The 22,490-nt window shown below is 30.9% G+C and overlaps 1 protein-coding gene across 1 annotated transcript in view; it reads left to right on the top strand.

Annotated features, from left to right (window-relative positions):
* The window catches only part of LOC126884450 (lipase 3-like), a 35,790-nt gene extending 14,140 nt beyond the window's left edge, over positions 1 to 21,650 (top strand). Inside the window, exons 3-4 of the mRNA XM_050650376.1 lie at positions 5,295 to 5,477; positions 21,174 to 21,650. Coding sequence (XP_050506333.1) covers positions 5,295 to 5,477; positions 21,174 to 21,620 — 630 coding nt within the window. The 3' untranslated portion in view covers positions 21,621 to 21,650. The remainder of the gene's footprint in view (positions 1 to 5,294; positions 5,478 to 21,173) is intronic.
* The last annotated feature ends 840 nt before the right edge of the window (positions 21,651 to 22,490 follow it).

Below are 22,490 nucleotides of genomic sequence, written 5' to 3'. Positions count from 1 at the left end.
TACAAAAATAATTATTTATTAGTAGAATTGTTTATTAGAGATTAATATTAGTATTAGTTTAGGATAAGATACGAAAAAATGTATATAGACCAGGGCGCATCTGTAAAAATATTGGTACATTTGGACGTTGAGAGGTGACCCAATTTTTTTTGCAGAAATTGCTTGAAAATAAATCAAATAATAATATTTCAGTTATCCTCCCTCTCAAAAAGGTCCGGAACATTGTTTAAATAATCAAAATGTCAAAAAATTAAGGAAAAATTCGATTTTTTTCTTGGTTTTTTGATTATAACTTTAAAATTATTCATTTCCGCGAAAAGCTGTACTGAAATAAAGTTGCGTAATTAAATTTCCTTCAATTTAGAATTGGTTAAAAATTTAAAAAATAGTCATCCTTGTTGCAAAATAGCAATAATTGTGAAAAAAACATACAAAAACAAGTATTCGCATTTTACGTTTTTCAACCATTTATGCTACATTTACGACCTTCATATTTCACCCTGAAAAACTTTATGATACAGTAAAACAATACTGTAAATTTCATTAAGATCGGTTCAATAGATTTTTCAAAATAAATTTTGCAATCCAGCTTTCGTAAAAAAAATTCATTTTTTCAAAATGTTACAGGAGTGAAAATAAAGCAGATAGCAAGTTGAAATTTTTTTTGCATATAGAAGTGTACTGTACCTTTCATTTGCAATTTTGCCAAATTAAAATCGATTAACACCACGGCGTCAGGAATTTTTTTAAATAAACATTAATTATTGGTGCTACGCGCAGGACAGCGGATAGTTTGCTCTGATTGGGCATTCCAATGACCTTTAATAATGATTGATAAATTTTAATTTTTAATACATTTCGATATAAAGAAATAAATTTGTTTATTGCAAAATAAAAACATACTCAATCCTTTGAAATAACACTTTTATTCGCAAAAACTTTCTTTTTTCATATATTTTAACTTAAATAATAAAAGTTTATTATTTTTAAACATATGCAATTGTTTAAACAATATTTCACAAACAATAATAAAATTAGTTTGATTTTTGTGGAATTAAAATATTAAAATACAACAAAATATAGAATAAGATAATAATATATTAGATAAAGATTGGAAGAAATTTTGGTGGAAATCAACTTGTGTGAATCGAACACCGCTGTCCTGCGCGTAGCACCAAAAATTATTGTTTATTTCAAAAATTTTCTGACGCCGTGGTAATTAATCGATTTTAATTTTGAAAATTGCAAATGAAAGGTACAGTACATTTCTATAAGAAAAAAAAATTCAGCTTGCTATCTGCTTTATTTTCAGTCCTGTAACATTTTGAAAAAATGAATTTTTTTTGCGGAAGCTGGATTGCAAAATTTATTTTGCAAAATGTATTGAACCGATCCTAATGAAATTTACAGTATTGTTTTACTGTATCATAAAGTTTTTCTGGGTGAAATATGAAGGTCCTAAGGGTAGCGTAATTGGTTGAAAAACGTAAAATGCAAATACTTGTTTTTGTATGGTTTTTTCGCAATTATTGCTATTTTGCAACTAGGGTGACTATTTTTTAAAATTTTTTACCAATTCTATATTGTAGCAAATTTAATTACGCAACTTTTATGTCAGTACAACTTTTCTCGGAAATGAATACTTTTAAAGTTATAATTAAAAAACCAAGACAAAAATCGAATTTTTCCTTCAATTTTTGACATTTTGATTATTTAAAAAATGTTCCGGACCTTTTTGAGAGGGAGGATAACTCAAATATTATTATTTGATTTATTTTCAAGCAATTTCTGCAAAAAAATTTGAGTCACCTCTCAACGTCCATCTCAAAACAGATGCGCCCTGGACTAATAATAAAATAAAAAATAGTCAAATCGGCGAATGGATTTAGTGTCCGCAGTCATATAAACCCAAATAAACAACAACACATATGGCTAACCAACATCTTTATACCTTCAAGATTCACAGTGTGAATGGGATTTCACCCCATTCCATTCTTCTCCGCTGCTTATTATTTTGTATACATATATTTGTATATGTTACCGTTAAAACCCGATTTCAGTTAAAACCCGAATTTACTAGGAAAAACTAGTTTTAACTATGCGCCTTAGACAATTCTAGTTTTAACTAGTCAAAACTAGATTTGACTGCTAAATTCAGTTAAAACTAAGAATCCCGAACACATCTCATTTAGAATAGTTTGTACTGGAATTACTAGCGAATAAAATCATTGCGAGAAGAGACAAATAATACGGTTTGGCTTGTTCGGGATAGGGTTAGTGACGAAGGCGGCTGGTTGCTAACAAACTAGTGTAGTGTGTGCAACTGTTGATTTTTCCGCATCGTTTTTATTGGTTATATTACACTACTGTGTATTATTAACCGTGAGTGATAATGTCCAAGATCAGGTTGAGAGCAGAGATATTTATAAGAACGTGGAAATAACGCTTTTTGGAAAAGATTTTACAGAAAGAACAGAGCGAGAAGAAAGAAAGTAACTACAATGTTGCGACCAAAAGCATGTATAATAAATTAATGACCGAAGTACAAGATGCGGTATAATTGTCTGCCAAGAAAACTCCAAAATGATTTAGAATTGTTGAAGTTGGCGAAATAAAAAAGTTTGCTTCTAGAACTGAACCCATCAAATATTATGTAACTGCTGAAGACATTTTAGGCATACTTAATTGAAACAGCATACGTTGCTATGGGTCATGAAGGTTGAAATAGGTTGAAGACAAAAACCGCAATAAAATTCGCAAATATGACAATTGATATGTTCAATAATTTTATATCAATGTATGAAACCTGCTAACGTAAGAAGAGTAAAGCGAATAATTGTCTTGTGTCGAAACCTATATTGCATTCAGAAATGAATAGTCGCTGTTAGATATATTTGATCGATATGCAATCACAAGAGAATCACTGCTATAAGTTTAATATGGTTTATCAAGACCATTTAACAAAATTTGTTTTATTGAGACCATTGCAAAGTAAGAGGGCGACAGAAGTTGCTTATCAATTGACGGATATATTCTTGACTTTTGGCGCACCATGCATTTTACATTCCAATAATGGCCGTGAGTTCGTTAATGTAGTTATAAATGGGGTAATGTCATACTGGCCTGAGGCAAAATTAGTTCATGGAAAACCAAGGCACAGCAAGAGTCAAGGTTCAGTCGACCGAGCTATAGTCCAGGCCGCATCTCTTTTGAGATGGACGTTGAGAGGTGACTCAATTTTTTTTGCAGAAATTGCTTGCAAATAACTCAATAATTATATATAAGTTATCCTTCCACTCAAAATGGTCCGCAACATTGTTTAAATAATCAAAATGTCAAAATATGAAGGAAAAATTCGATTTTTTATTGTTTTTTGGATTATAACTTTAAAACTGTTTATTTCTGAGAAAAGTTGTACTAACATAAAAGTTGTGTAATTAAATTTGCTACAATATAGAATTGATTAAAAGTTTAAAAAATAGTCACACTTCTTGCAAAATAGCAATAATTCCGAAAAAAAAACATACAAAAACAAGTATTCGCATTTTACGTCTTTCAACCATTTATGCTACACTTAGGACCTTCATATTTTATCCAAAAAAACATTATAATATAGTAAAACAACACTGTAAATTTCATTAAGATCGGTTTAATAGATTTTGCAAAATAAATTTTGCAATCCAGCTTTCGCAAAAAAAATTTCATTTTTTTTAAATGTTAAAGGACTGAAAATCTAGCAGATCATTTGCAATTTGCAAAATTAAAATCGATTAATTACCGCGGCGTCAGGAAATTTTTTAAATAAACAATAATTTTTGGTGCTACGGGCAGGACAGAGGTGTTCGATTCACATAAGTTGATTTACACCAACATTTCTTCCAATCTTTATCTAATATATTATTTTCTTACTCTATATTTTGTTGTATTTTAATATTTTAATTCCACAAAAATGAAACTAATTTTATTAATGTTTGTGAAACATTGTTTAAACAATTGCATGTTTAAAAATAATAAACTTTTTTTCTCTAAGTTAAAATATATGAACAAAGAAAGTTTTTGCTAAAAAAAAATGTTATTTCAAAGGATAGAGTATTTGTTTTTATTTAACAATAAACAAATTTATTTATTTATATCGAAATGTAATAAAAATTAAAATGTATCAATCCTTATCAAAGGTCATTGGAATGCCCAATCAGAGCAAACTATCCGCTGTCCTGCGCGTAGCACCAATAATTATTGTTTATTTAAAGAAATTCCTGACGCCGTAGTAGTTAATCTATTTTGGTTTTGTAAATTGCAAATGAAAGGTACAGTACACTTCTATACGCATAAAAAATTCAACTTCTTTATTTTTAGTCCTGTAACATTTTGAAAAAATGAATTTTTTTTTGCGAAAGCTGGATTGCAAAATTTATTTTGCAAAATCTATTGAACCGATCTTAATGAAATTCTCAGTATTGTTTTACTGTATCCTAAAGTTTTTCTGGGTGAAATGTGAAGGTCCTAAGTGTAGCATAGATGGTTGGAAACCGTAAAATGCAAATACTTATTTTTGTATGGTTTTTTCGCAATTATTGCTATTTTTCAACCAGGGTGACTATTTTTTAAATTTTCAACTAATTCTATATTGTAGGAAATTTAATTACGCAACTTTTATGTCAGTACAACATTTCTCGGAAATGAATTCTTTTAAAGTTATAATCAAAAAACGAAAGAAAAAAATCGAATTTTTCCTTCATTTTTTGACATTTTGATTATTTAAACAATGTTCCGGAACTTTTTGAGAGGGAGGATAACTCAAATATTATTATTTGAGTTATTTTCAAGCAATTTCTGCAAAAAAATTTGAGTCACCTCTCAACGTCCAAATGTACTAATATTTTTACAGATGCGCCCTGGTCTACTAACCAAGTCGAGAAAATGTTAGCAGCCTGGATGCAAGACAATAGCACACCAACGTGTTTAAAAGGACTGGTATTTTTTACTTTTATGATCTTGTCCGGTATTTTACGTTTTAGAAATATGATTTGCAAACAACCGCGGCAGCAAATTATTTACTGATTTTTATTTGAATCTGGAAATTACTGAAAAGTTTAGTAAAAACTAGTTTTGACTAAATTATGTAACTATATTGTCAACTTAAATTAACTGAAAATATTTGATAGTTCTAGTTTTCACTAGTTAAATCTAGAATTGTCTAAAGTCCATAGTTTTCCTAGTAAATTCGGGTTTTAACTGAAATCGGGTTTTTACGGTAACTATATATTTAGTAAATAATATTTAATACATTACAGGCACACATCAGTCTTGCTCCAGTGGCATATATGCAAAATCTGGTCAGTCCATTAGTGAGAGCCCTAGCTTTTGGTCGATTTGTCTTTGGAAATAAATTGATGATTGGAAAAAGCGAGTTTATGCCATCCCACGCATTTTTCGTTTTAGTTAACAACGCTATGTGTAGCGTCGGAATAGGAGCAGTAAGTTTCAAAAAACTTTAGCAGTATAGAGTTTATTAGCATGAACTTATTTACGAATGAACAGCATGAACTTATTTACGAATTACTTTTTATACTAGGTCTGTTTTGAAGTTATACTTCTTTAGGCGCGATTGGGAAAAATGTTGGGATTGGGAGTAAATGTAAATGTGAGCGAATTCATTAAAAATGTTTGGCCCTAAGCGCAGATGAACGTTATAGGTTTGCTCTGATTTGGCATTCCAACGACGCGCGACGTGTCTAAAATTATTCAATATGGCAGCAGTAAGCTAACAAATGTTGTGTTTTGGTTTTCATTGTTGTGAAAAGAGAGGCAAAAGTAAGTTTATAGTTGTAGTGACGTTTTAAACAGTTTTTAAAAGCAACAGGTACTTAACTGTAAATATTTTAGTATTGTAATAAAAAATTATATGCCTACATATTTAAAAAATGTAAAATGTAGTAGTGCTTCGATTTACACAATTTAATTTCGAACAAAATTTCTACCAATCTTTAATATATTGTTTTATTACTATACAGTGATGAGTGCGCTATAACCGGCAAAATAACGCAAAAGATGGAAAACATATTGAGTTGTGAGATAAAAAGAGTTGAAGCTAGTGGAGGTGCAAATTGTCGATATAAACGTATAAATTAACATTACATTACATAGCTTCCCACCTTTAGACGTATCGGAAGAATATGACAACTGTCACTGTGACAGTAGAATTTTATAAAATATTTCTGTCACAGACGTCTTAAGGTGGGAAACTATGTAATGTGATGTTAATTTATACGTTTATGTCGATATTTTCCACCTCTACTAATTTCATCACTTTTTATTTCAAAATTTATTAAGTTTTCCATTTTTGCGTTATTTTGCCGGTTATTAGCGCTCTCATCACTGTATATTTTGTTATATTTTAATCTGATAATAGGCACCAGATAATAATATAAACAAATACAAATAGTGACAGTTGTCCTACTCCTCCGATACGTCTAAAGGTGGGAAACTATGAAATATAATGTAAATTTATAGGTTCCTACCGATAATTTTACACATCTACTAGTTTCATCTCTTTTTATTGCACAATGTATTATGTTTTCCATCTTTTGCGTTATTTTGCCGGTTATTAGAGACATATCGCAAAAGCATTTTTATCGCACGTTAATAGTGGAATACGCTATTTGGACATGTACGCAAGCGCAGAGGGAATGTTACGCTAATACCGGATAACGTTTCCCACTATTTATAGTGCAGTCACTGAAGGTGGATATGAGCTATTACCTCCGATTTCGTTGAACCTCCTTCGATTTTCATGAAAATTAGTGAGTGGTTAGAGGATACCTCAAGGAACAAAGGTGACATGGTGCTAACTTGCGCTTTTATCCTGGAGGTTGATGCGACCCCTTTTCTGGGGTGAAAATTATTTTCTAATTATAATTCTAAGCAAAATCTCTTATATCAAGTTTTTAAAATAAATGTATACTTTTTCTATATTAAAAAGAATAATTGTTCTACAACCGTGTTAAAAATGCAATTTTTAGCACTCCATACCAGCGTTAAAAATTCTACTTTAAGGCACTAGTGCTTTAAAATTTTTAAGGCACCGCAGTTCGTATTGACCGTATACCCCAGTAAGCACAAGTACGTACATAAGACAAACTAAGTACGTAATGATGGGACATAAAGTATGTACAATGTACGTACTTTGCTCTAAGAAATTCGTACTTAATACGTACATAAGACGTACATTTTCCAAATTATGGTACATACCTAGTACGTACTGAAGGTACGTACCTAATACGTACTGAAGGTACGTACCTAGTACGTACTGAAGGTACGTACCTAGTAGGTACATATTGAAGGTATGTACGTAGTACATACTATATAGGGTGAGGCAGATAACTGGCCTATTAGAAATATCTCGGGAACTAAAGGCAACAGAATCATGAAAATTGGAATAAAGGGGTTTTGAAGGATGATCTATTAAACGAAAATGTTTTCATCTCTTTGCAACTTCCGGTTATACCCCTTCCGGATAATAGATCATCCTTCAAAACCCCTTTATTCCAATTTTCATGATTCTGTTGCCTTTAGTTCTCGAGATATTTCTAATAGGCCCTTTATTTGCCTCACCCTGTACAGTGATGAGCGCACTAATAACCGGCAAAATAACGCAAAAGATGGAAAACATATTAAGTTGTGAGATAAAAAGGGATGAACCTAGTGGAGGTGTTAAATTTAGCGATAGTAACTTGTAGATTGACATTATATTGACTGTTTCCCACCTTTAGACGTATCGGATGATTTTGAGAAATGCCACTGTCACAGTGACAGTTTTAGTTGACATACTCCTCTGATACGTCTACAGGTGGGAAACAATCAATGTAATATCAATTCATATGTAGTCTGGGCTGATTATCGGAGAATAGGCCATTTTTGGGAAAAGTTATTTACCAGCAATTTTATTGCTGGAATCGAATCTTATTATTGTATGTATTAATAATATAGGTATGCAAAGTCCGCAGATAGTGTGCTACTTTTTTTATAAACAAAATGGCGCCCGAAAATCGTGTTTTTTTCAATTTTTGCTCTATAACTCCAAAGATTTTAACTTTACACCAAAAAAACTCAAATAAAAATTCACCGCAATTAAATTCTGCATAGAGACGTGTTTTTCCCGATTCACTTCGACGAAAACTTTCCCCGTAAAAAGCAGGTTTTTCCAACAAAATTTTTAATTTTCAACTAAAATTTTAGATAGGTAATTGTTAATCAATAATTAAATAACTTGGTAATGTGAAAGCCCTTTTTGTATAGATTATAATTCCAGAAGCCGATGGAAATTAAATAAACAGTTTGGCAACAATTGAATTGGAAATTAAAAATTTACGGTCGCTATAATAACGACAATAATTATGATACATAAGAATAACAATGATTTTTTTATAAAAAGACACTATACCTATCTAATGTACTTTACAGAATTGAAATTGGACTATTAAAGCGGCCTCAGGAATATTTTAAAATTATAAACAATTTTTTAGCCTATAAACAAATAGAATATCTCGGGAAATATTAAACTAAATTAAATTGTAAAAACGGAATTCGAAAAACCGTGACAGGGAGCTTCTTTCAAAAGAAAAAATGTTTAATTTTGATGAGTAGTTCCTGAGATACAACCGGTCAAAGTTGACCGGAATTTACGGCAAATATATAAACAATAGGATCATAATTTTCAAAACATTACCTTTTTATTTTTTCCTCTTTCTCCACACCAATTTTCATATCCTTAAAATACTCATAACGTATATTATTATAACAAAAAACTACCGATAATACGTGTGAAAATTGCCAAAAATTCCAATCAAAAATTAGGTTGGAGAAAATGTAACCCTCAAAGTTCAAAATCGGTATACGTTAAAAAAATGCATTTTCTCGGCTTCCCATGGAGCAATTTCCTTCATTCTTTTTTTGTTCCCAAGTAACTCGAGTAGAGCCATCGAACTAACGCATTATTAAATGTCAGACTTGCTTTTGTTTTGTTATAATTAATTAATTTATTTATTATAACACAAAATTTTAATTTGTTTAAATAAAAATTGTTTAAATAATTATACAGCTTTCAAATGAGAATATTTATGTTTTTAACTTTAAAAGGTACACCTGTAGTAAATTTATGTAAAAAAAAGCAAACAACTGGAAAAAATATGTAGTTTTGTGTTGTTATAAATAAATTAATCTATTATAACAAAACAAAAGCAAGTCTGACATTTAATAATGCGCTAGTTCGATGGCTCTACTTGAGTTACTTGGGAACAAAAAAAGAATGAAGGAAATTGCTCCATGGTAAGCCGAGAAAATGCATTTTTTAACGTATACCGATTTTGAACTTTGAGGGTTACAGTTTCTCCAACCTAATTTTTGATTGGAATTTTGCTATTTTAGATCATTTTCACACGTATTATCGATAGTTTTTATTAAAATAATATATGTTATGAGTATTTTAAGGATATGAAAATTGGTGTGGAGAAATAGGACAAAAAAAAAGATGATGGTTTGAAAATTATGATCCTATTGTTTATCTCTTTGCCGTAAATTCTGGTCAACTTTGACCGGTTGTATCTCAGGAACTACTCATCATAATTAAACATTTTTTCTTTTAAAAGAAGCTCCCTGCCGCTGTTTTTCGAATGCCGTTTTTACAATTTAACTTAGTTTAATATTTCCCGAGATATTCTATTTGTTTATAAGCCAAAAAATTGTTTATAATTTTAAAATATTCCTGAGGCCGCTTAATTTCAATTCTGTAAAGTACATTAGATAGGTATAGTGTCTTTTTATGAAAAAGTTATAGTTATTCTTATGCATCATAATTATTGTCGTTATTATAGAGACTGTAAATTTTTAATTAACAATTCAATTGTTGCTAAATTGTTCATTCAATTTCCATCGGCTTCTGGAATTATAATCTATACAAAAAGGGCTTTTGCATTACCAACTTATTTAATTATTGATTAACAATTACTTATCTAAAATTTTAGTTGAAAATTAAAGATTTTGTTGGAAAAACCCGCTTTTTACGGGGAAAGTTTTCGTCGAAGTGAATCGGGAAAAACACGTCTCTATGCAGAATTTAATTGCGGTGAATTTTTATTTGAGTGTTTTTGGTGTAAAGTTAAAATCTTTGGAGTTATAGAGCAAAAATTGAAAAAAACACGATTTTCGGGCGCCATTTTGTTTATAAAAAAAGTAGCACACTATCTGCGGACTTTGCATACCTATATTATTAATATATACAATCATAAGATTCGATTCCAGCAATAAAATTGCTGGTAAATAACTTTTCCTTGTATTTTGCTAATTATCCCAGAGTAATGTTAATATTGCTAAATTTAACAACTCTACTAGTTTTATTTCTGTTTATCTCACAATTTAATATGTTTTCCATCTTTTGCGCTATTTTGCCGGTTATTAGCGCGCTCATCACTGTATATACATATTATGTACATACTATACACACTTATGATGATTTATGTAAACAAAAGTAAATATAGGTGAATATACCTTTATTATTTTAAAAAAAATAAATTCAATTTTTATTCTGATTCATTTTCCTTGAAAGTTTTTAAGCGATCCCCGGCTCTCCGCAACCATCGTCCAATTTCTTGCTCCGCCACCTTCTTATCACTACATTTTTCACTTTTTATTGCCGCTTCTATAAAGAAAGAATATCAAATTATAAAACTCGATAATTTTGATAAAGAATATTTTATCACAACCATCATTAACTGAAGCATTAATTAACCCATGAAAATACACCCATATAAATAAATAATACTGCTAAATGTATGTCTGCCTTGTGTGTCTCCGAAAATCAATTCATTTTTGCAACTGCTCAAAATATTTAGAAATTTAGAAGTGGGTTGTTTTTTACAATAATTTTAAAAAATCTGTTAAGACTGATGTCCCTCTAGTACCCTTAAATGGTTTATTTTAAGCCCAATAAATTATAGTTAAATGTATAGTACATATCTTTGTTACGTAATGCATTTAATTACAGTCAAATGTACTTTAAATACAGTCAAATTTATGCAGTGCTCAAATGAAAATTCTTCGTGTCAGGAAAACAAATAATATTAGTGTAAACCCCTTTAATGTCACATTTACTGCAAGACATGTAACCAGAATGACCTTTAGTACATGTAATGTATGCTTTAGCAGGAGCATCACAAATAAAACCTTTAATTTTAATAAAATAAGTTCTAGTTTCATATCTCATACCGTTATTAATTATTTCTATGGCATCTTTTACAAATTTTTCTAAAAATAAATTACAAGCTTTGGGTTTCTCATAACCGTGATATATACCAACTATACCAACTGGCCCCTGTTTCGGATATAAACTGCATAAAATTGGATACACTTGACTGGATGAACTTTTTGAAAGTGGAAGACCATCTATATTAATTAAAATATCTACAGTATCAAGACACTCTTTTCCAGAATACTGAGACAGTAGTTTTTGCAAACAATTTCTCAATCCAAAGTGAACAAAGTGACCGGAATTTATTGGCTGTAGAATAGTTTTCCTTGGAGTGTGTAACAGAGTTCTAGCATCTCGGGGTAATTCAGGATGATATGGTTTTAACATATTTAACAGGTCATTAATAACCACATGTGTAATATTAGGTTTACAGCACCTTTCTGATAAGCTACTGCTACTGGTAAGACTTTTAATATATGTAGTATCCTCCGTAGTATCACTAATACATTTTTCATCTTCTAATAATATATTCTCATATTCAAAACAGAGTGTGTCTGAAAGAGAGTGTGGTAATGGATGATGTTCTAAATTTTCAAAAACATCCATTGAATTATCATTAGCGTCTGCCATATCCATAGTTTTATTATCTAAACTAGTATTTCACTTTTCACTGAAATATTAAAACTAGATATTTTTTGCACATTCATTTCATTAAATCGTTTCAATTGCTTTGTAGCATTTTTGTAATGTTTACTATTTGATGACATGTCTTAAATTTAAAATAGATCCCTAAATGAACTAATTGTTAAAATTACCTTTTTATTCACCAATATGAAAAAAAAATCATAATTGAAGTACAAAGACAAGCAAAACTTATGAATCTTAAAGTTTACCAAATGGTTTTGTTTTAAATATATTTAGTTTTATTTAATTTCATTTATCTAACTTCCTCACTCACAAAATATATTTTTCAGTATGACTATATAAGTTAAAAAACACTCACCTCGGAAACCACACTATATAAGGTCCAACACCAAAAATAAGTAAAAAAAAATATAAATGAAACTGTCCTACAATGAATTATCACATCAAAACTGTACTCGAGGTGGAAAGTTCCTAGCCAAATAAATTAGGTTAGGTTAACATAACCTAACATAATAAATGTGATTTAGCTCTTTTTTCTCATGGTACATACTTAAGACGTAATAGTACGTACTCTTCTGTACGTACTGGTATGTACCCCAGTGTACGTACTTAAAACGTACATTTTACATCATGTACGTACAGTACCAAAATTGTACGTACTCAAAACGTACTGTGCTGTTTGGGACGCTGTGAGCTCGTACGTAGAGGCGATATTTACAAATTCACGAGCGCCAGTAGTGGCAAGTCTGTAAACGTTTACCGGAAATTTGACATAAATGTCAAAGTGATTAATTTAAAATTAAAATTAAAAACATTAATTATAAAAAATAGTTGGTCAAAGCTGTGGTATATAGTTTTACCTTAAATATACTTACGTTTTAAATACTGAATTTAAGTTTTTTAATGTTCCGTAATATGTAATTATAATTTAATCTAAAATCTTAGCGCCATCTACACGATAATTGTGAAAGTATCCGAAGTAAGAAATTCATATTTTATCAAAAGAACGTCAAAATGATTAGCAAAATCTTAAAAAAATCGATTACAATTTAATTACTTTTTTGCGTTGTAAATATTAAGCGATTGCAATTAAATAATAAATTTAAAAATTACCGGTGAAAGTTGAATTAGTAATCCGCCAGGAGCGACACCAGCGAAGCTCAGAGCGTATAGGCAATTTTGATCTAATGTCAAAAAAATATAAAAATGGAATGTCAGTCAAGTTCAAGTAAAGGTTTTTGTAGATATTGTCCTGTAATTACGTTTGTAGAAAAAATATTGTATGCTATGCGTGTTAAAAAGTACATTTTTAAGGCACTTATGTGAATTGCAGAACTCGCTATCGCTCATTTGCAAAACTTTCACATGCGTGCCTTAAACGTGTACTTTTAACACTTATATCATAAATAACTATTATAGAATACAAATTTTATAAACTAAAAACTGTGAATCATCTTGTTTCCTATGTTGAGAAACACGTTGCGTTCTTATTTTGTCTACCGTAGATTACTTGTGTGGTTAGGATATTAGTTATTTAGATATTTTATATTATTTTTATACTGAATATTTATACAGGGTGTAACAAAAATACAGATCATAAATTAAATTACATATTCTAGGACCCAAAATAATTCGAATGAACCTAACTTACCTTGGTACAAATATGTACATAAAAATGTTATAGCCCTTTGAAGTCACAAAATAAAACTCGATTTTTTCGAATATATCGAAAACTATTAGAGTTTTTTTATTGAAAATGGACATGTGGCATTATTATCGCAGGAACATCTTAAAGAAAAATTATAGTAAAATTTGTGCACCCCATAAAAATTTTATGGGGGTTTTGTTTCTTTTAACCTTCCTAAACTTTTGTGTACGTTCCAATTAAATTATTATTGTGGTACCATTAGTTGAACTAAAGATTTTTAAAACTTATTGCCTCCATGTATTTTTTCCATAAGGCAGTTTTTATCGAGTTGCGGCTTCTTTTTTAATATGTTTTCATAAAAAATTTATGGAGGTTTGGTTCCTTTAAACCCCCCAAATGTTTGTGTACGTTCCAATTAAACTATTACTGCGGTTTAGAAACACAGTGTTTTTAAAACTTTTTTGCCTCTTTGTACTTTTTCGATAAGTCACCTTTTATCGAGATGTGGCTTCTTTTTTAATATGGTTCAAAATATACCTAAAAATGTAAATCATAAATAAATGTTCATATTATTACCAAGTCTCCATAATCGTACTAAACCATATACAAATATGTGGTGGATTTGACAAATATTCAAAATACCTCGATATAAACTGACTTTTCGAAAAAGTACTGAGAGGCAAAAAACTTTTTAAAATATTGTGTTTAACTAATGGTACTACAATAATAATTAAATTGGAACATACACAAAATTTTGGGGGGGTTTTAAGGAACAAAACTCCCATAAAATTTTTATGGATTGTCCAAATTACACTATAATTTTTTCTTAAGATACTACTGCCATAAGAATGAATCATGTCCAGCTTCAATAAAAAATCTCTAATAGTTTTCGATATATTGGAAAAAATCGATTTTCATTTTGTAACTTTAAAGGGCTGTAACTTTTTATATATGCACATTTGTACTTAGGTACGTTAGGTTCAATCGAACTATTTTTGGTCCCAGAATATGTGATTAAATTTATGACCTGTATTTTTGTTACACCCTGTATTTTTTATTGGTTAAATCATTCAAATGCATGTCAACCTGCTCAATATCCAAATCCATTTTTCAATAAAAAAAAACAATTACAGTATTCCTCAGCATTAATTTCCAGGTTACATTTTAATCCCAAAAGTAGGTTGTCATAATATAATGACATAATAATCCAAGTAATGAAGCTTAAAATAGGACAAAACCTCGCCATTTTTACAGAATTTTTCGATTTGCTTGAAAATTTGAGAATAAGTAGTGGATAGTCCAAGGATCAAAATCTATATGATGCCAAAAGGCGCTGTTAGCATGGGGCTGGTTCCACCCTATCTCGGGGGTGGAAATTTTTTATTATATTTTGACCAGAAAAGTTGGTAAAAACATTCATTGTAAGCAAAAAACGATTTATTCGCTATCGAAAGTTTGAGTTTTAGATCGAAAAAATCAATGTTTTTAATCAGTTTTCTGTTAATAACTCAAAAAGTTTTCGAACTAATAGTTTTCGATTTATTCGCTATCGAAAGTGTTAGTTTTATATCGAAAAAATCAATGTTAATGTTTTTAATCAGTTTTCTGCTAATAACTCAAAAAAATTTCGTTTCATCAGAACAACTTTACTTAACAAAAATGTACCTTTTGAAAAAATAAACAAAACTGTTTTTTTTTTATTTTCTTTAAGACCAATAGTAATTGAGCTATACTTTAGTATATGTTAGCCCTTCTTCGTCAAATGCTAAAAATTGTAGTTTCAAAGTCAAAAGAAGGGAAAACTATGCATTCTTCGAGGATAACTTGTTCAAACTAATTTAAAGCATTTAAAAACATCTATCACCCGAAATAAAAAAGTCTCCAGCTCAAACATGAAGTGACTATAATGAAATGAAAAGAATGAAAAGAATGCCGTTGCCTATTTTTTTCAGCAAAAAGTGATCGGAAACAACCCTCTAATCACCACCCTAATTAAAATTAGTCATTGACCTCATTTGATCTTCTTTATTTATGTACACTGAGCGGCACAAAAAATGGCCACCCCACAAAATGGGTAATTTTTGATGTCGTGAATTTTCTAAATCTGTTATCCGATTTAAGTGATTTTTTTAACATTTTATAGCCTTATTCTTTAACAATGTCGCTGTAATGAAATTATTGCTAGACAGGTAAATGATCATTGTATACCGGGTGTACCAATCAAACTGTGTTTAATTCTCAAAGTTCACCACACCCTGTGTAATATTCTAGCCTAGCATTTATAAAATATTGAAATTTAAACCCAACTATAGCCGCAGGTTTTCTTAACATTCTGTTTTTTGATTCATTCGCTTATGTTGGATAATAAAAAAGTTAGTTACTTTAACAACTAGCCATGTTCTTCATTAATACAGGGTGCTTCTAAATAAGTGCGACAAACTTTAAGGGGCAAATCTGCATAAAAAAATAATGGCTGCTTGCTTTATAAACACACGTCGGCAAATGCTTCGTTTCCGAGATACTGGATGTTGAATTATTTTCTTACAAACTGACGATTTATTTATTGCTCTAAAACGGGTTGAGATATGTAAATGAAATTTGGTAGGTTTTAAGATACAGTTATTACACATTTTTTGATATGCAATTAAGGATTTTATATTCTCCATTGGCGCGCATACGGGTAATACGACAGGTAATATTACCGGCATGCACGCCAATGGTGAATATAAAATTCTTAGTTGTATGTCAAAAAATATGCAATAACTGTATCTTAAAACCTACCAAATTTCATTTTCATATCTCAACCGGTTTTAGAGCAATAAATAAATCGTCAGTTTGTAAGAAAATAATTCAACATCCAGTATCTCGGAAACGAAGCATTTGCTGACATGTGTTTATAAAGCAAACTGCCATTATTTTTTTTATGCAGATTTGCCCCTTAAAGTTTGTCGCACTTATTTAGAAACACTCTGTATTAATGAAGAACATGGCTAGTTGTTAAAGTACCTAACTTTTTTATTATCCAACATAAACGAATGAATAAAAAAACAGAATGTTAAGAAAACCTGCGGCTAAGTTGGGTTTTAATTTCGATATTTTATAAATGCTAGAATATTACACAGGGTGTGGTGAACTTTGAGAATAAGACACAGTTTGATTGGTACACCCGGTATACAATGATCATTTACCTGTCTAGCAATAATTTTATTACAGCGATATTGTTAAAGAATAAGGCTATAAAATGTTAAAAATATCACTTAAATCGGACGACAGATTTAGAAAATTGACGACATCAAAAATTACCCATTTTGTGGGGTGGCCACTTTTTGTGCCGCTCAGTGTATTATTAATAGGTTTTAGAAGTTTGATCGGCTTAGAATTATTAGTTTTTGTAGTTTGGTAAAAATTGCCCTTTTCTTCAGAATAGAAAAATTAGCATCAGAGATAAGAAAAAATATTTAAATATAAAATTGTAGCTCATATAATTCCCAAGAAATTGGTTCGCAAATTTTTTTTTCTATGGATGCTATACCATATGCAACTTCTTTCACTACTTACATACATTCAAAACGAACAATTTCTCAGGGTGTGAGAAAAGTCGGCCATTGCAGTGAGAAAATTTTTTTCTCACGGGTTCCATACGTAGAATCGCGGTTTCCATGGTAACATGCACAATACAAACACAAATATATTTGTCAAATAAAATGTGTCAAATCAAAACGATTACGAGGAGTTACCTTTGAAAACTGTTCAAATATAACTGGTTACTATAATTTTAAATAAATCAAAGTATATAAATATTAAGAATATTAAATACCTCCATATGTATATAATATGTATTTTATTTCAATTTTGGCATATAATCTACATAGTAGCACCTAAATTATTTAATTTTGAAGATTGAACTCTTGACAAAAACGCATCCATAGAAAAAGTACAATGCATAACACGTGAGAAAACGACATATTTCTCCCTCGCTTGATTTGCGGCACTCGCCTCGTACCTCGGCTCGTGCCAACAAACTTCTGCGCTCGTGAGAAATATGTCTTTTTCTCTCTTGTTATACAATATATACTATTCTACGGAAAAAATTGAGTGAGATATTGACAATTAAAACTTGGAATAACATGCATAAACTACCTTCGTCAACCCTTTCAATGTCACCTCTTTTTGTGACTGAGGATTTTAAAAATATTTAATATTAATAGCTTTATGGATCTTATAAAAACCTACAAAAAATTTTTTTAATAACCTTTCTAAGATAAAACATAAAAAATTACGATTAAAAAATCAATATATTTTTTTGAAAAAAAAAAGGAGAAATCCAATTGGTAGCATAATAATGTAAGTTAGCGGTGTTTTAGTCATTGGCCTTATTCATTCTTCTTTATTTATATATTATTATTAATAGATTTTAAAAGTTTGACTTGCTTAGAGTGATCAGTTTTTAAAAAACTGAAGTATAAAACGAATAACGAATTTTTGTAATTTGGTAAAAAATGGCATTATCTTCAGAATAGAAAAATTAGCATCAAAGATTAAAAAAAATCTTTAGTATGAAATTTTACGTTATTTAATTCCCAAGAACTTGGTTTGAAAAAATTTTTTCTTCGGCAAAAATTGAGTGAATCGTAAATGAGTATACCATCGAAAAACATTGATTTTTTAGATATAAAACTGTTATAACATTTTCGATAACGAATAAATCGAAAACTATTAATTTTATCAAAAAATGTATACAACGTATTTTGCTTAGAATAATAGTATATTAAGTATGGAGATCGGTAAGGTTTTTATACCGATCGAAGACAATTGTTTGGAGGAGGAGCGGAGCGACGACTCCAATTATTGTCTGAGATCGGTTACCCTTAACGTTCGACATGCTTATAACGTTTTTTGCACGATTGATACCATTATAAATTATAAAATTAAACATTTTCGTCATATTGACTAGTTTCATTCATTTTATCAAGATAGATACTTTGGTTGTTAGGTAGTAACTAGGGTGCATAACAACAATGGAGAATTGAGTTTTTATTCAGTGGTCAATAATTTTAAGTACAATTTTGATTATTATAAATTAAAATATGAGCGAAAGTGAATTTGAAGAAATTGAACGGGCTTGGGAAGAAGGGTGTTCGGCAATTATTCCCGAAAAATCCAAAATCCGTTATCAAAATACCTACCAAAGTTTTAAAAAATGGTGCGAAGGCAAGAATTTAAGAATCGAAGAAAAGACTCTATTGGCATATTTCGTTCAAAGACATATGCAGTTGAAAGCTCCTGGAAGCCTCTGGGCAGAATATTCACTGATTAAATCCACCGTTTTTCTTTATGATGGCATTGATATTTCCAAGTTTTCAACTTTGATCGCGTATTTGAAGAGAAAAATTAACAAATTGTACCATAAGTTTCAATATTAATAAATAATTCGTTAGTTTTCTTTATTCTTTCAAAAAATAAATTAAAATTAAGAGATTTTTTAACTCGACGGTAAGTGAATTACTTACCGTCGAGTTGGAGTACTTACCGTCGAGTTGGATTACTTGTCGAGTTGCTAGTAAATGTCACCTACTGACGTAAAATCTGTCACGGTAAACAGTCAAAAATGATCAATCGTGCAAAAATGTTTTTATCAACTTTTGTAGTCAAACTCTAATAAAAAATTTCCACCCCTGAGACGGGGTGGCAACCACCCCCATGGAAAAGCGCCTTTCAGCACCATATAGATTGTGATCCTTGGACTATCCACTACTTATTTTCAAATTTTCAAACAAATCGCTCCAGTCTGTATAAATTGCGAAGTAAAAAGCTTCGGTTCCTGGATTATAATAACGTTAAGCCCAGCTCCCAGAACATTTGCGATAACTCTCTTGATGCTTGTGTTGAAATAGACCTTTATCCGTTATTTACGTCTTGACACGCTATTAACGTTTACCTTTGCGATATCTCTCTATTAGCGCGCTCATCACTGTATACAAAACAGGTTATTTTCCAGAAGGTTCGCCCAGCTGTATATCGCATGACCTTGCATCTAGCCGGTTTTACTTAGGCGTCACCTAGATTGAATCCGTATTTCTCCAATCCGACGGATTAAAAAATAAAGCAATGGTATTAAATGGCGGTGCCTACATTGGATCCGTTTTTCTCCGATCCGATCCGATATCGACCGACGTCGAACCTGTTTCTCTGCTGTAACTTATCGGGCGATTTACGGGATCTAATGTAGGTTCTTCTTAAAGTTATGTCTCCTATCGGTGGTTGGATATCATAATGGCTATGGTCACTTTGTTGGCTGCTGCTCTGAATAGTTGTAATGAACTACAGTTAAACCATTCTCTAAGGTTCCTCAGCCAGGAGATGCGTCTTCTTCCTATGCTTCTTCTTCCTTGGATCCTTCCTTGCATAATAATTCTCAGCAGCTCATATTTTTCTCCTCTGGTAATGTGACCCAAATATTCCAGTTTTCTAGTTTTATACTTTTCATAATTTCTAACTCCTTATTTAAACGTCGTAGCACTTCAACATTGGTAATCCTTTGAACCCACTAAATTTTCAATATTCTTCAGTAACACCACATTTTGAACGCTTCTCTTCTTCTTATGTGTTGTCTCTTCAATGTCCAAGCTTCCATTCCGTATAGCAATATAGAAAATATGTAGCATCTTAGAGCCCTCAATGTGAGAGGCAACTGAAGGTCTTTGTTTGTAAGTAGTGTCTTCCCCAGGTTCCCAGATATTTGTATGTCTTTACTTTTTCTATTTGGGTTTGCTCTATCATTAACCTTTCATTTCCATGTTCTGTTTTTGAGACAATCATAAATTTAGTTTTTTTCTTGTTTATTTTTAGTCCGTATCGAATGCAATAATCGTTAATTCTATTTAGCAATTCTTGTAGCGATTTCAGGGTGTACCAATGTAGGTGCTGCCATTTAATACCTTGAGATTGTTTTCAAACCGACGTCGGAACGGATCGGATAAATACGGATCCAATTTAACCTTTTCGTTACAATATTGATCGTTGACATAACCATACAAATTATAACACTGCAGTTGTTATATGAAGGGTACAGGCGATCAACCGGTTAAGTCAAGATTTGGCCAATTTAAGATATTGACGTTATCCTATAGAATATAGAACATACGTTAGATTTTTTTGTAAATATACCTCTTAGGAGAAAAACACGATACGGTGGAAAATATTTAATAGGAAAAATATCCTGTACAGGGGAATAACGTGATAAGTCCATGCAGTACCGAGCAAAAAGGAACTAAGTCGGGTTCCTCGCTTCTATTCATGTCACGTTTTTCATTTTAGTTAATCGATTGCATACCAGAATACTGGAGAATTTTTTAAGTTCAGTTTTGTTTCACTATTTTTATAGACCCAAAATTATAAAAATATTTTCTTGATTATTCTGTCAAAAAAAATTTAACGCTTAAAGTTTTTACCTTGGATCTCAGATAATTTAAAAACATAATGATAAAAAATAAATTCTGACTCCAAAAGCTTTAGTGTTTGTAGCGCTTTGAACTTTAAAATTGCTACATCTTAAAATCATAAAATTTGACTTAGCTAGTTTTTCACCTGCACCTTTCATATGCAAACCAAAATCTCTATTATTTTTTTTTGTAGGTATATTGTAAAATTTCTATTTTCGCAATATCTGGATTTAGTCCAGATCAGATGGATCCTGCCGACACTGTTCTGATTTATGCCCATTACCCAGCTGGTGCATCTACCAAACAGGTTCTTCATTATGCACAAGAAGTCGAATCTGGGCGTTTCCGTAAATATGACTTTGGACCAACCAAAAACAGATACTATTATAACGGTTCCGAAACAGCCCCTGACTATAATTTATCTAAAATAAGTGCACCCATTCATCTTATTTATAGTTCTAATGATTGGTTGTCAAGTGAAGCAGATGTAAATAGACTTCATGGTGAACTTAAAAGTTGTAAGGAAAAGTATTGGGTTCCGCTTCCCACTTGGAACCACATGGACTACTTATTTGGAAAAGACGCTCCCAAACTCGTTTACTCAAAAGTTTTAAATATTCTTGGAAAATATGAATCATAAAATCAAAAATAAATCATTACAGACCTTCAATCGATTTACTTAATTTAGTCTTCCCACCACTCCTTTGCATTCTGCCCTAATTTATTGAAAGTTTTATTTTTTACACAGTGCTCTTCAGATAAAACTGTCCACCTTAAATAACTTTTAAACCACTGATTTTTAAGAAAAGCGCAAAAATACCTCAAATAATAATTGAAGAGGGATACATTATGCCATATTTAAGCTTGCTGAAAAATCACCCTCTCACCCCCGTACCATCCCTTAAATTTTTGTAAATTACTACCACCTTTTTTATTTCATATTTGCATTGTCCTCGTTGTACTGATTTCAAAAATGTATAACACATGATGCTTATAGTGATTAGTAAATGAGAAAAATAAATATAAAAGCAAGAAAGCTGGATTGAGAAAAAATTATTTTTTTAACAATTTTATTACAAACATTTAGAATGATCATTTCACAGGAACTCAAACGCTCGAAGGTCACTGCCATATTAAAACCAGGAAAACCAAATGATAACAACCCTAAGAATTACAGACCAATAGCCCTACTATCGGTTACGTTTAAGCTTCTAGAGCTCCTTATCTACAATAGAATTAGCACAAAGCTGCTTGAAACAATACCGGTTGATCAGGCAGGTTTCCGACCCAAAAGAAGCTGCGCAGATCAGGTTCTTTCACTTACCACATTTATTGAGGCAGGGTTCCAGCGAAAACTTAAAACTGCAGCCACATTCATAGACCTAAAAGCGACCTACGATACAGTCGGGAGAGAAGGCATGATATACAAGCTCCTCCTTACCATCCCCTGTAAATCCACCGCTCGAATAATCAACAGCGTGCTAGCCGACCTAACGATTCACGTGGTCAT

The sequence above is a fragment of the Diabrotica virgifera genome, chromosome 5, assembly GCF_917563875.1.
Source record: "Diabrotica virgifera virgifera chromosome 5, PGI_DIABVI_V3a".
In the NCBI taxonomy this organism is placed as follows: Eukaryota; Metazoa; Arthropoda; class Insecta; order Coleoptera; family Chrysomelidae; genus Diabrotica; species Diabrotica virgifera.
Note: the sequence above shows the minus strand (reverse complement) of the source record. Positions and strands in the feature narration are given on the sequence as shown.